This window comes from Panthera leo, chromosome F2, assembly GCF_018350215.1.
Source record: "Panthera leo isolate Ple1 chromosome F2, P.leo_Ple1_pat1.1, whole genome shotgun sequence".
In the NCBI taxonomy this organism is placed as follows: Eukaryota; Metazoa; Chordata; class Mammalia; order Carnivora; family Felidae; genus Panthera; species Panthera leo.
Genome location: NC_056695.1, coordinates 82,877,030 through 82,890,302, shown reverse-complemented (window position 1 = coordinate 82,890,302; position 13,273 = coordinate 82,877,030). Strand labels below are relative to the sequence as shown.

At 53.3% G+C, this 13,273-nt stretch overlaps 1 protein-coding gene across 9 annotated transcripts in view; it reads left to right on the top strand.

Annotated features, from left to right (window-relative positions):
• Positions 1-13,231, top strand: part of ARHGAP39 (Rho GTPase activating protein 39) — a 109,868-nt gene extending 96,637 nt beyond the window's left edge. For 5 of the 9 annotated variants that reach the window (XM_042923918.1, XM_042923917.1, XM_042923919.1 and 2 more), the window contains 6 exons: positions 5,268-5,360; positions 8,603-8,676; positions 10,069-10,268; positions 11,017-11,108; positions 11,439-11,608; positions 11,699-13,231. In XM_042923918.1, coding sequence (XP_042779852.1) covers positions 5,268-5,360; positions 8,603-8,676; positions 10,069-10,268; positions 11,017-11,108; positions 11,439-11,608; positions 11,699-11,893 — 824 coding nt within the window. In that variant the 3' untranslated portion in view covers positions 11,894-13,231. The other 4 variants (XM_042923916.1, XM_042923920.1, XM_042923921.1 and 1 more) reach the window with 4 other exon arrangements.
• The last annotated feature ends 42 nt before the right edge of the window (positions 13,232-13,273 follow it).

Here is a 13,273-nt window from a genome sequence, read left to right as displayed (position 1 = left end):
ACTAACACTAAGATATCTGGAAAATCCCTAAATATCTGCAAACTAAAGAACATATTACTAAATAGCCCAATGGTCAAATAAAAACCTGGATGGAGGGGGGTATTGGGGAGCACCTGGGTGGCTCGGTTGAGGGCCCAACTTCAGCCCAGGTCATAATCTCACAGTTTGGGAGTTCCAGCCCTGCGTCAGGATCTTTGCTGACAGCTCAGAGCCTGGAGCCTGCTTCAGATTCTGTGTCTTCCTCTCTCTCTGCGCCCCCGCCCCCCACTCACAGTCTGTCTGTCTCTCTCTCAAAAATAAATAAACATTAACAAAATTTAAAAACCTAAGGGGAAATTAGGACATATTTTAAACTGAAAGAAAATGAAAACAAAACATACATTAATTGTGGGATGCAGCCACAGCAGTTCTTAGAGGGAGATTATTCTAAAATAATATCTCAAATTAGCGACCTCAGTTTCTACTTTAATTTTTTTTTAATGTTTAATTACTTTTGAGAGAGAGACAGAGAGACAGAGACAGTGCATGAGCAGCAGAGAAGCAGAGAGAGAGGCACAAAATCCAAAGCAGGTGGTTCCAGGCTCTGAGCTATCAGCACAAAGCCCCATGCAGGGCTCAAACTCACAGACGGCGAGATCATGACCTGAGCTGAGGTTGGACACTTAACTGACTGAGCCACCCAGGCACCCCTCAATTTCTGCTTTAAGAAACTTAAAAAATAAATGCTACCAAGAGCAAGCAGAAGAAAGAAAATAATGAAGATCAGAGTAGAAATCAGTAAAAGTGAAAACAGAAAAACAATGCAGAAAGTCAATGAAACAAAAAGCTAATTCTTTGAGAAGATTAATGAAATTGATAAATATCTAGCTAGACTAATCACAATGAAAAGAAGATATAAATTATCAATCTCAAGAATGAGAGATGATATCACGACAGATTTAACATGTAAAAGGAAAAGGAAATGTTACAAACAACTTTATGCCGTAAATTTGACAATTAAGAGGAAATGGGCAGGGGCGCCTGGGTGGCTCAGTTGTTTGAGCATTGGACTTTGGCTCAGGTCGTGATCTCACATTTCATGGGTTCAAGTCCCACGTCAGGTTCTGTGCTGACAGCTCGGAGCCTAGAGCCTGCTTCAGATTCTGTGTCTCCCTCTCTCTGCCCCTCCCCTGCTCTCTCTGTTTCTCTCTCTGTCTCTCTCAAAACTAAATAAACATTAAAAATTTTAAAGAGGAAATGGACAGATGCCTTGAAAGACACAAACTACCAAAGATCACTCAATAAGCAATAGACAACCAAAAAGAAAAAAAAAAAAAAATCCTGTATCTATTAAGGAAATTGAATTGTTACTTAAAACCTTCCCACAAAGAAAATTAAAGGCCCAAATGGCTTCCCTGGTAAATTCTAGCAAACATTCCATTGTTTGTGTAACAATTCTTTACAAACCTATTGAGAAAACTGAAGTGGAGGGACTATCTCTCAGTTCATTCCATACCAAATTTATAAAAGGACATTACAAAAAAAGAAAAGCACAGACAGTTCTCCTAAACACGGAAATTGTTAATGATATTAGCAAATTGACTCCAACAATATATAAAAAAAAGATAATGCATCTTGAATAAGCAGGGTTTATCTGAAGAATGAAAGGTTGGTTTAACATTAAAATTCCATGTAATTTGCCATAGCAACAGTGAAAAAGAAAGACCATGTGATCATCCAAATAAGTGCAGAAAAAACATTTGGCAAAATCCAACATTTCCATTCCTGATATAAACTCTAAACAAACTAGGAACAGAAGGGAACCTCTTCAACCAGATAAAAGGCAAATATTTTTTAAAACCCTTCAGTACCCAAAAGAATGGAAAGTAAAAAGTCAAACAGATACTTGTACAGCAATATTCATAGCAACATTATTCACAGTAGCCAAAAAGTGGAAACAACCCAGGTGTCCAGCAGGTGAATGGATAAGCAAAATGTGGTCTGTTGATACAATGGAATATTTTTCAGCCATAAAAAGGAATGAAGCTCTGTTACATGCTACAACACAGAAGAACCTTGAAAAGTTATTCTAAGTGAAAGAAGCCAGATACAAAAGGGCAAATACTGTATAATCCAACCTTTATGAAATATCTAAAATAAGCGAATTCATAGAGACAGAAAGTAGATTAGAGGTTACGAGGAGCTGGGGAAGGGTAAATGAAGAGTTTTTGCTTAATAGGTATAAGGTTTCTGTTTGTGGTGATGTAAGGATTTTAGGAATAAATGTGATGGCTGCGTGAAATTGCGAATGGATCTAATACCACTAAATTGTACACTTAAAATGGCTCTATGGCTACATTTTCATGGTTATATTTTACCACAATTAAGAAACACCTCTAGCCAGCACCATACATAATGATAAAAGACTGAATGCTTTCCCCGCAAGATCAAGAACAAGGCAAGAACCCCCAACCCCACTGCATCTACTATACATCATGCTGGAGGCCTAGACAGTGCAAAGTCGTGGAAAAGAAAAGGCATCCAAATTGGAAAGGAAGTGTGCAATTTTCTTTAATCACATGCAACACAATCTTCTATTAGATCCATAAAAATACTACAATAAGTGCGTTTAGCAAGGTTGTAGGAAATAAGACCAATATAAAAGTTAATCATGATTCTACATAATAGCAACACACTACTGGAAATAAACATTTTTAAAATACCATCTGGGGGCACATGGCTGGCTCAGTGTTATATGCGACTCTTGATCTTGGGGTCATGGGTTTGAACCCCACATTGGGTATAGAGATCACTTGATCTTGGGGCGCGTGGGTGGCTCAGTCGGTTGGGCGTCAGACTTCTGCTCATGTCTTGATCTTGCGGTTTGTGGGTTTGGGCCCTGCACTGGGCTCTGTGCTGACTGCTCAGAGCCTGGAGCCTGCTTTGGATTCTGTGTGTGTCTCTCTCTGTCTGCCCCTCCCCAGCTCACACTCTGTCTCTGTCTCTCAAAAAATAAATAAACATTAAAAATTTTTTAATAAAAGAAATAATAAAATCTTAAAAAAAGAAAAAAAAAACCCAAAGTAGCATTTAAAAAATATGATAAAGTTAGGGATGAATCTGACAAAAGATTTCTAAAACTTCTACAATGAAAACTCCCAAACATTGCTGAAAGTCAGGAAGGCCTAAGTTAATGGAGAGAAATACCATGTTATGAATCAGAAGATTCAATAGTGTCAAGATGTTACTTCCACCCAAATTGATATATAGATTCAATCCTAATTTAGAAATTAACAGGCTGGTTCTGAAATCCATAGAAAATACAGAGGACCTGGAATAGCCAAAATAACCTTTGAAACAAAAGAGCAAATTTGGAGGACTAACCCTACCCTACTTCAAGTCTTGCTACAAAGCTATAGTAGCCAGGAGAATAAGCTGTCGCTGTAAAGGTAGATAGTAGATCTGTGGGACAGAATAGAGTCCACAACTAGACCCAGACATATATGATCAACCAGTTTTACACAGAGATACAAAGGCACTTCGGTGAAGAAAAGGATAGTGCTTTCCTCAAATGGTGCTGGGACAGGTGGATGTCCAAATGCATAAAAAGATGAGCTTCAACCCATACTTTATGTTGTATGCAAAAGCTACCTCAGATCATAAACCAGAATATAAAACCTAAAAAACTGTAGCCGTGTCTGGATGGCTCAGTTGGTTAAGTGTCCGACTCTTGGTTTCGGTTCAGGTCATGATCTCATTGTTCGTGAGTTCGTGAGTTCAAGGGCTGACAGTGCAGAGCCTGCTTGGGATTCTCTCTCACCCGCCTCTCCTCCCACCCCCTGCTCATGCTGTGTCTGTCTCTCTCAAATAAACTTTAAAAAACAAAACAAACAAAAAAGGAAAGTCCTAAACCTAAATTTAAAAAGCAAACAAAAAACCCTAAAACTGTAAAACTAGTACAAAACACAGGAGAAAGTTTTTCTTGACTTAGGGAAAGGTTTTTATGTGTGATACTTAAAGCACTATCTACAAGAGAAAAACATTGATATATTGGAGTTTAACAAAATTAAATCTCCTCTTCAAAAGACACTGTTCAGAGAGTAAAAAGATACAACAGTTACAAATGAGTTAGAGGAGTCTAGAGGGTCCTGTGGTGGCGGATCACAGTTGGAAGTATTGGTGTGGGGATATTGGAGGGATGTGCATATACAGGGGCTAGTGTACAAATGTATCTTTACTAGCTCTGTCAGCACCCCAAAAGCAATGAGCGCACCTCACACCCAGATCTTGGTTCCTAATACCATTTTCCACTGCAAGGAACCAGGGCTCCTTGGAAAAACAGCTGAATCTAGGGCTGGTGCAGGGAGTGTACACGATGCAGTGCCCAAGTCAGAAAGTGCTGGTGGGGCCACGGGGAGTTGGCAGGGTGTGTCAGGACACAGGAGCCAACGGAAAGGGCTCCCAGTGGCCAAAGCTGGAGCAGTTGAGGGAAAATGAAGTCGTATTGGATTATAACTCAGAGTGTGAAATGATACGCCCACAAGTCCTTAGTGATAAAAATAAATGATAGGTAAGATAGCAATCTCCTGTGCAGAAGAATAACACATAATTTGTGTAAATGGTCCACTGTCAGAGAAGAGCGAAACTCCCAACCTTAGTGTGGGCTGTGCATAGAGACTCCCTTCCAGAGAGCTCAGGATGGAGGGGGTGCGAAGGGCTCCCTATCAACAGTGGTAAGGTTTTTTTGCACAGAGTGGGAGGCATGCCCAGATCAACCCCAGAAGCCTGTTGTGCTGCTCAGCACCTTCTCCAGCACCAGCTCAGGAGCCTGGGACCCCTGAGTGCAGCCATTTAGGAGCCAGATGGCTGGGCTGGGGGCTCCTCCAGCCAGCCAGAGGGTCAGGCACTGGCTGCCTCTCTTCTCTTGACCAGGGTCACCTCCCCTGCATCTTCCTGCCCACCTCTAGCATGAACAGAGCCAGCTTTCTGGTTGACAGTGCTCAGCAGGGCCCCAGTACCTACCCGGGTCACATGGTCCAGACACGTTCCCATACACAACCACACACACCACATCACTGCTGGGCTGGGTGCTCCTCAGCCCCAGCTGGGCATTGGCCATGGCCCTGTTTCCCTTTGAGGAATCCAGCAGGGGTGCAATACCTTCCCAGCTGATGGGGGTCAGCCGCAAGCAGGCCCAGGGGCCTCCTCGCCAGCCACATCTCGACCCGCGTGGGCATGCATTCCTGGCTTTGTGTTCTGTGGTCCTCATGGCTCTGTTTGCTCCCCAGTGACGCAGCATATGAAAGCGCTCCTGGAAAGGAACACTAAGAAGAAGTCCAAGTTGAGAAAGAAACCCAAGCCTTATGTTGAGGAGCCGGATGGTAGGGCCTCTCCCCACAGCCCCTGTGCGCTGTGTCTGCACAGTTCTGCTCTCCGGCCTAGGCCGCCTGGCCTCCTTTCTCTAACCGCTTCTGGGCTGGAAGGGGTGTTGGTGGGGTGGCACTAACCATCAGGCCTGCGGCCTCCTGAGCCAGCCGGAGGCCCCAGGTCACTGAAGAGGGTCCTGGGAGAGGCCACACCTGCCCTGCGCCTTTCTCCGAGGTGCTTCAGAACAATTTCCAACTTCACGCTGGGCTCTCAGTGGGGAGGGGCGTGAGGACGAACTGGGCAAGGCCTGCGAAAGCCCCCCTAGGTGAGTGTTTGCTGAGGAAGTGCCCTGAGGGCCAGTGCCTGCCCAGTCCTGACCTCCAACCCAGGCCACCCTAGCCTTGCTTCCCTGGTGGGAGCCCATGGGTTTTCCAACCAACCCCACCAGCCTTGCCCTTCTCCTGGGCCTGGCTCAAGATTCACACCCCCATCCTGCTGCTGTCCAAGCTCCACGGAAGCCCTGTTAACCCAAAACTGTACCCTCCTTGCTGGGAGAGCTGGTGGTCTCACTGTTGTCCTGTCAGCTTCCCTTCCTGGCACCGGGGCTCTGGGACCAGCCCCTGCCCCACCCCTGGCACTTCCCTCAGCCTTGGTACACATAACTCATTCCCCAGACTTGCCCCATTTCTGTTTCTCTAATACCAGTCAACCTCAACACCCCTTCCTCTGGGAAGCTCTCTGGATGCATGCTGCCCTTGGACACAAAGGGGAAGCTGCAGTCCACAATTTTCAACTGCCCTTGGGCCACACCCATCTGGAACGGAGTGGAGGGGCTCTGAGCTCCTACCGGAGCCTGTTCACGAGTCGTGTTGCCACAGGCAGGTGGGCCTGGGGGCACAGCGAATGGGCTCCTGTGGGCCTGGGCTTGGGCTAAGCAGGACACTACAGCCCAAGATGGTGTTGGGTAGTGAGGAGGGAGCTAGAAGCCCTGGGACCCAGCAGTGTCCATGCCAAGAGGTGGCAGTGGCAGGTTCTGGCCAGATCCAGCGGCTTCTGAGGCTTGAAGCCAGGGCTCAGGGGCACTAAGGCCCCAGGGCAGGCCTGGATCCCTGGCATAGCAGCATAGACTCAGCTGCTTCTGTCAGTCCCCTGGGGGCCACCATCTCCCCACATAAAGACTGGGCATGGCGTGTCCTGGCAAGGCTAGGACAGGTCAGTGGGCCCAAAGCAGAGCACCCCACACCACCGTGAGAGTCTCCCTGGGTTGGCCGTAGGCCCTGCACATCCTCCCAGGCACTCAGCAGACAGCCCTCAGTCCCGGCCTGGGGAGCTCTGTCCACGGCAGTACAGGGTGCAGAGGGGCTCTTGGGACTCTGGGCATACATGGCCACAGCCCTGGTCCTCCCTGTGATACCTGCAGCTGCTGAGCTGTGCACCAGACCCCAAGGTCAGCCCTTTATGGGCACCTGTGAGGTAGGTGTCCTTGTCTCATCCTACAGAGGAAGAAGCTAAGGCCCAGAAAGGCTGCCTTCTGACCAGGGTTACCAACTGAGAGGTGGCAGCCTCAGGATCTTCAGACCACAGTCTGTTGGAGAGGCCCTGAGACAGGAGGCATTCGCTAGGCCCTACCCAGTCTGCTGCCTGCTACAAAGTGCTCTCTGGGCTCCTGGTGGCCAGTGTAAAGCCCAAGGCCCCCTTTGCCTTCCAGGTTCCTGACAGCCTGCCCAGAGAGGCCAGGTCGGCCTGTGGCAGAAGGTTCTAGGTGCTGTGTCCTGAGCTGGCCTGTCAGAGGCAGCAGCTAGGATTCTCTGCCAGGGATCTGTGGATCCCCCCGGGACCATAGGGAAACAGATTCTCCAGGGAGAATAAGAAATGTTTGTTTTCACTTTACTCTAAAAAAGAATCCCCTTACCACTTACAATAATAAAACTATCTTGGGATAACTCAAAAAGATTTTCATTAAGCCATGTTTATGTTTTTCACACTGAGGTCCAAAGACCCCCATGTGCTTGAACGTCCACAAGAAACTGCTTCCCTTAAAAGAAGATGGGGGTATTTGGATTTGAGACTTGGGTGTAGAGGCCTCCCTCTGGCCGGCAGGCACTGGGGCAGGTGGACCCAGCAGGGGCAGGGCCTTCCAGAGAAGGGGCCAGTCCTGAGCCTGGAGGCACACGTTACAGCTTTTCTGTCTGTTGGTCCTTGGCACCTATGCCTGGATGGCTCCTCTGGGCTCCGTGCCATTGCGTGTTCGTGGTCTTGTCGCTGCTTCTGTTTTCCCTCCCTTCCCCACCACCCCCCTCCCCTTCACCAGGAAAGATGCTGCACACATTTCAAACCCACCCTGTGTGGGATCTCCTCCCCCACTACCTCTCCCTCCTCCCCACCTTGTGCTTCTCTCTCCTTCCCCTCATTTCTGTATCTGGAGAACCTCATGGCCAAGTTCCCTGAGGTTCTTGCCCTCAAACTGCCACCCGAGCCATCACCCCCATGACAACTAGCCAGAACTTCTGCCAGGGGCAGAGTTTAGAAAAGCCCTCTCCCAGCCGCCTTCAGCCCTCGGGCAGAATTTAAAGGTGTCCTTCTGTGGCGTGGCCCTCCCGCTGACACCCAAGCTTGGGACATGGGGCATTCTCTCCACATTCATCCCCTTTTCCACTGCAGCCATCTCCTTGGCTTCCCTTTCCGTGACTCCTGTCCACACAGCCCTCAACAGACAGGGATGGGGCGCGGCAGGCTGAGGCCCCTCTACCACAGCTACACAGCATCCCTGGCTGGACGCAGGGCTGCAGGACCTTTGGCCCAAAGCCCCGTCCCCAGTGCTGGACCAAGGCAGAGGGCACTAAGCTCCTTTAGCCCTGCTGCCTGTGGAAATGACCCTTGTCAGGGGCTCCTCGGGGCTAACTTGCAAGGGGAGCATGGGTTTGGAGACCCCGGGGCCCAGGTCCTGCCCTATCCTGCCTGTGACTCAGTGGGGATAAGTCTCATTCCCAGCCTGCCCTTCCTGGCCGTGAGGAAGTGTGGGTGGGCTGGCAGAGGAGTCGCCTCCCAAGCCTGGCTCCTTGAGGCGAGGGAGTCCCTCTGGCCTCTCGATGTGGGTTTCTGCTTTCAAGGACCTAGCCCAGAAAAGTGAGGACCCACTGGCCCGGGCCCCCAGGGCTCTTGCGGAAGCTGCCTCTCCTCACCCCTGCTGCTGCTTCTCTTAGCCTCTGTGCCCCGCGCACCCACACCCAGCCGACCAGAACCTGCTCTCTTCCAGGGGTGGCGATCAGCACATACGCCAAGTACTGCTACCACAAGCTGCAAAAGGCGGCCCTGACGGGGGCCAAAAAGGTACGAGCTCCCCTAGGGCAGCCAGGCAGGGGTGGCAGGCTGTGCCGGTGACCCCCAGGCAGGGTCCAGAAGGAAGCCTTGGCAAGCCACCCCTCACATCCTACTGAGTGTCCCGCTCACCTTGAGCCCAGCCTGCACATTCGGCTTCGGGGTGGGGCGTGTGACAGTTCACAGCACAGAAAGTGCTCCAGGGAGCCTACCTAGGCAGGCAGCTGGGAAAGGCCTCGGGCAGGGGCTGCACCGCAAGTTGAGGAGCCACTGCGGGCAAAGGCATGTGTGGCTAGGCCGGGGCATCAGGGCGCCGGCCCAAGTGAGGGTGGGACGCATTGCCGCAGCAGCACCAGCTGCCCCAGGCCTGTCGCCGTCATACTGGTGCGGGTGAGGGGCAGAGAAAGGCACAGCACGTGGGCAGGCTAAGAGACCACCCTTCCCAGAAGGGACCCTCCCACCCTGGCAGACTGCCTCTGCACCCAGGGGAGGCCCAGCCTGGGAATGCAGGGCGGGCTCAGAAGACGACCGTGTGCCCCTTCACTCACACTGGGCCACCCACCTGGCCATGATGGTCCAAGAGCCCAGACCCCCCACTGGTAGCTGTGCGGGTGGTCCCAGTAGTGTGCTCCCCTAGCCACTTCCCTGGCCCCCATTCTGCTGCTGGGGCCTCCTACTGCCTGGCAGAGCTGGACAGCCACACCCCTCCCACAACCTCTCATCTTCCCTGCCCTGAGCCCACATTTTGCGGCACCCGTAGAGGGGCCTCAGTCACACCAAACATCTGGACCTTGTTCCCTGGTCTTAGGATTTGTGGCCATCTTCTCCCTTCTGTCCACTCCCTCCTCCCTTTCAGCCTACCACCCCACCCCTACCCAGGAAGCCCTCAGGCCCTCCTATGCCAGACCTTTCCCCAACTATTGAAGGCAGCTGTCCTGGAGCCTGGCTGTCCCTTCCCCTTCTCCCTTCGAATGCACTTCCGTAGTCCTGCCTCTAGAAGCTGCTGCCCGTACCCACCTCAGGCTTTCCCCCCTCACCTCTACCCCGGGGTGGTCTCACATGGTCCAGGTCAGCCAGCCTGGGCTTCCCACTGCCACAGGCAGCTCTCATTCCAGGAGTCCTTCCCCTCTTCCTCCTGTGTGACCAACAAGGGCCACCTAAAAATTTGGGACAGTGTAGGTGGCCCAGCATGTTGCCCCTCCCCCAGTGACTTGGGGACCAGGGAATTGCGGGTACCGCCAGCTCTGACTGGGCAGATGTCTGGAGTTACCGGGGATGAGAGGACAGGGGAGAAGGGAGGGTGGCCGAGCCAGAGGCAGCCCTGGGAGGGGTACAGGGCACAGGGAAGGCTGGGAGCAGGGCAGTGGGGCCACACCGAGACGGAGAGCTGGGCTATCTTGGCAGGGGCTGAAGAAGCCCAACGTGGAGGAGATCCGGCACGCCAAGAACGCTGTGTTCAGCCCATCCATGTTTGGCAGCGCACTGCAGGAGGTCATGAGCCTGCAGAAGGAGCGCTACCCTGACCGGCAGCTGCCCTGGGTACAGACACGTCTGTCTGAGGAGGTGCTAGCGCTCAACGGTGACCAGACGGAAGGCATCTTCAGGTGCCCCGCAACCTGGGCCCTGGGTGTGGGAGCCTCGGGTGGCTGCACTGTGTGTCAGGCAGGCAGGAGCCGTCAGACACCAGGACCACTGGGCCTACCTCTGTGCTTCAGCCCTGGGTTTTGGGGTCCAGACCCATGCCCCTGCTTGGGAGTAGCCAGAGAGGCCCTCCACAGGAGGCCGTCATCTGAAGGTGGGGAGGGACACCCTGGGGCAAATGGGCCACTAGGTAGCCTGGAGAGGCAGGGCAGGGCCCTGTCCTTAGGAAGCAAGTCAGAGAGTCGTCCCCTTGAATGGCAGCACGCCTGACTTTAGGCAGGGGGGTCAGCCAGAGACCGTTCCCGAGCAGAAATGGCCACCAGGGTCCCAGAAGGCACTTGGACAGCAACCACAGGCAGAGCCAAAGACATGAGCCTAGAAAGACACAGCAACAGCAAGCAGACCGCTCGCCTGTGAATAGGGATGATAGCTCCTGCCCTGCGGGGGGAATGGTACAAGGCCCTCCACCCACGCCCCAAGAGAACAGCTGGGGAAACAGGCTTGTGGGTTTGGTCCTCAGTGGCCTCGGTGATAATGGCATCCGCACGGGGGTGGCTAGCAGAGTGGGGAGGGACAGCAGTCAGCATGCATGGGGTAGGAGCCCCAAGCCACCTCTCTCCCTGGTGGAAAAGAGGCCAGTCTAATGGGGAGGCGCCTGATCAAGGGCAAGACAGATTCCAACTCGGTGAGACTCACCCGTGTATTCCACAGAGTTCCTGGGGACATTGATGAAGTGAACGCCCTGAAGCTACAGGTAGACCAGTGGAAGGTGCCTACAGGCCTGGAGGACCCCCACGTCCCTGGTGAGCCCATTCGCCTAGGAGCTGGAGCAGGTCTGGGCCGTTGGAACAGTGTGGCTCCCGGTCCGTTTCCAGCACAGACACCCCCTGCCCATCAGAGTCTCCCCTGGGGCCTCCTTCCTGCAGCCCTCCTTCATTCCCTGCACAATCCCCCAGGCCTCCAGGGCCGGCCTGGGCAGCCTACCTGGGCTAGGTGGACTCTTTCCAGTCTGGTCACGCCACTTGCCTCCCCTCCCCGACACATCCCCTGCCTCGCCCTTGCTCCCACTACAGGGGTGCCTGTCGAGCAGGCTGGGCTGAGCCCTCCCCCTCCCCCCTGCTCTGTGTCTGTAGCGTCGCTGCTGAAGCTGTGGTATCGGGAGCTGGAAGAGCCCCTGATCCCGCACGAGTTCTACGAGCAGTGCATCGCACATTACGAGAGCCCTGAGGCCGCCGTGGCCGTGGTGCACTCGCTGCCCCGCATCAACCGCCTGGTGCTGTGCTACCTCATCCGCTTCCTTCAGGTATGCGGTGGGGCACTCCCCCCCCCCCCCCCATCCCTCCCCGAGCACTCAACACGCCAGCCTGGGCCCACCCTCCTCTCCCTTCCGCAGGTGTTCGTGCAGCCAGCCAACGTGGCCATCACCAAGATGGATGTCAGCAACCTGGCCATGGTCATGGCGCCCAACTGCCTGCGCTGCCGGTCGGACGACCCGCGCGTCATCTTCGAGAACACTCGCAAGGAGATGTCATTCCTACGCGTGCTCATCCAGCACCTGGACACCAGCTTCATGGAGGGCGTGCTATAGCACGTGGGTCCCAAGGACCGAGGGTGGGGACAGAGCCGACGCTCGGGTGTGCGCCCGGGCAGGGGAGCACGCCGGGAGGGGGGAGGGAACGCCCCAGCCGCGGAGGCAGCATGCCAGGCCCCGCCCATGCCCGCCCCAGCCCTGGAAGCCCCCAGCTCTCCCACCCAGGCCCCGGGCCTGAGGTCGCAGCCAGGGCAGAGGGGTTGGGAAGGGCGTCTCTGTCCGCACACCCCCCTCCCACCCCGCTGCCTCGTGGCCAGTTCTGTGGGCACCGCCCCGCCCACCACCGGCCGGTCAGCCCCGAGAAAGTGCCTTCTGTTTCCTGGAGCCAAGTGACACTGCCCCTCCCGGCCGGCCCGAGAGCACATGCCACCCTCCCCTGGAGCTGGGGCTCCTGCGCTCAGCCTGGCCCTGGCCTGGACCCTGCCCGGCTGCCCCTCTTTCCTCTGCCCCTCCCCGGTTCCCCTCTGTTTCCTTCCTGGCCTGCAGCCTCCTCCTGCCCCCTGCCACCTGTGGCCTCCAACGTGGAGACCGTGGGAATTTGGGGGCCCCAGGGCACTGGGCTGTCCCATCACCAGAGCAGGGCCTGGCAGGCTCTCTCTAGGTAGGGAGGGGCCCCCAAACCAAAGTCCTCTGGGGTGGGGGGCAGGGTTGAGCAGGCATTCTTGGGGCAGGGTGGGGGTGGGGGGCAAGAGTATTTTTTTCTTCGTGTAACTATAAATTCAGAATCTATCCGGCACACCAACCCGCCTGTGTATAGAGATATAGAGGGAAAGATATAAGAACTAAATTTGCTAATGACATAGTTTTAACCCAAATGCTATTTATCTCTGAGCCGTCCTAGCCTGTCCTCTGCAGAGCAAGTTGATCTCACTCCTTCATTTTCTTCGCCACTTTCTTGGCTCCTGACCAAAAACCAAACCCTGCCCCATCCCCATCTGGGACCTGCAGTAGAAGAGAGGGAAGGAACCCCAAGCTGGGGAACCAGGGAGCGCCCAGGAGTGCCCTTCCTCAAGGCCAGAGCTGGGGGTAGGAAGTACCTAGACTCTCAGTTTGTACATTTTCCATTTTGGAATTTTGAGTTCCAATTGTAAAACTTAATTTCTCCCCAGTTTATATATATATACATATATATATATATATTTTTTAGAGTTGAGTTTTTATTTATTAAAAACAAAAAAGCCCAGCCCTGCCGTGGCCCGGGTGTTCCCTGAGGTAGCGTCCTCAGTCGGGTGGTCTCCGGGCCTGGGGTGGGTGGCCCGGCCACAGACTCTGGCTCTGACGCATGGACTCAAGAGGTGACAACACTTTGTGTGAATAAAATACATATGGACACTTCAGAGCCATGGTCACTTTCTGTCGACTCCTGTTCTTCCAGTC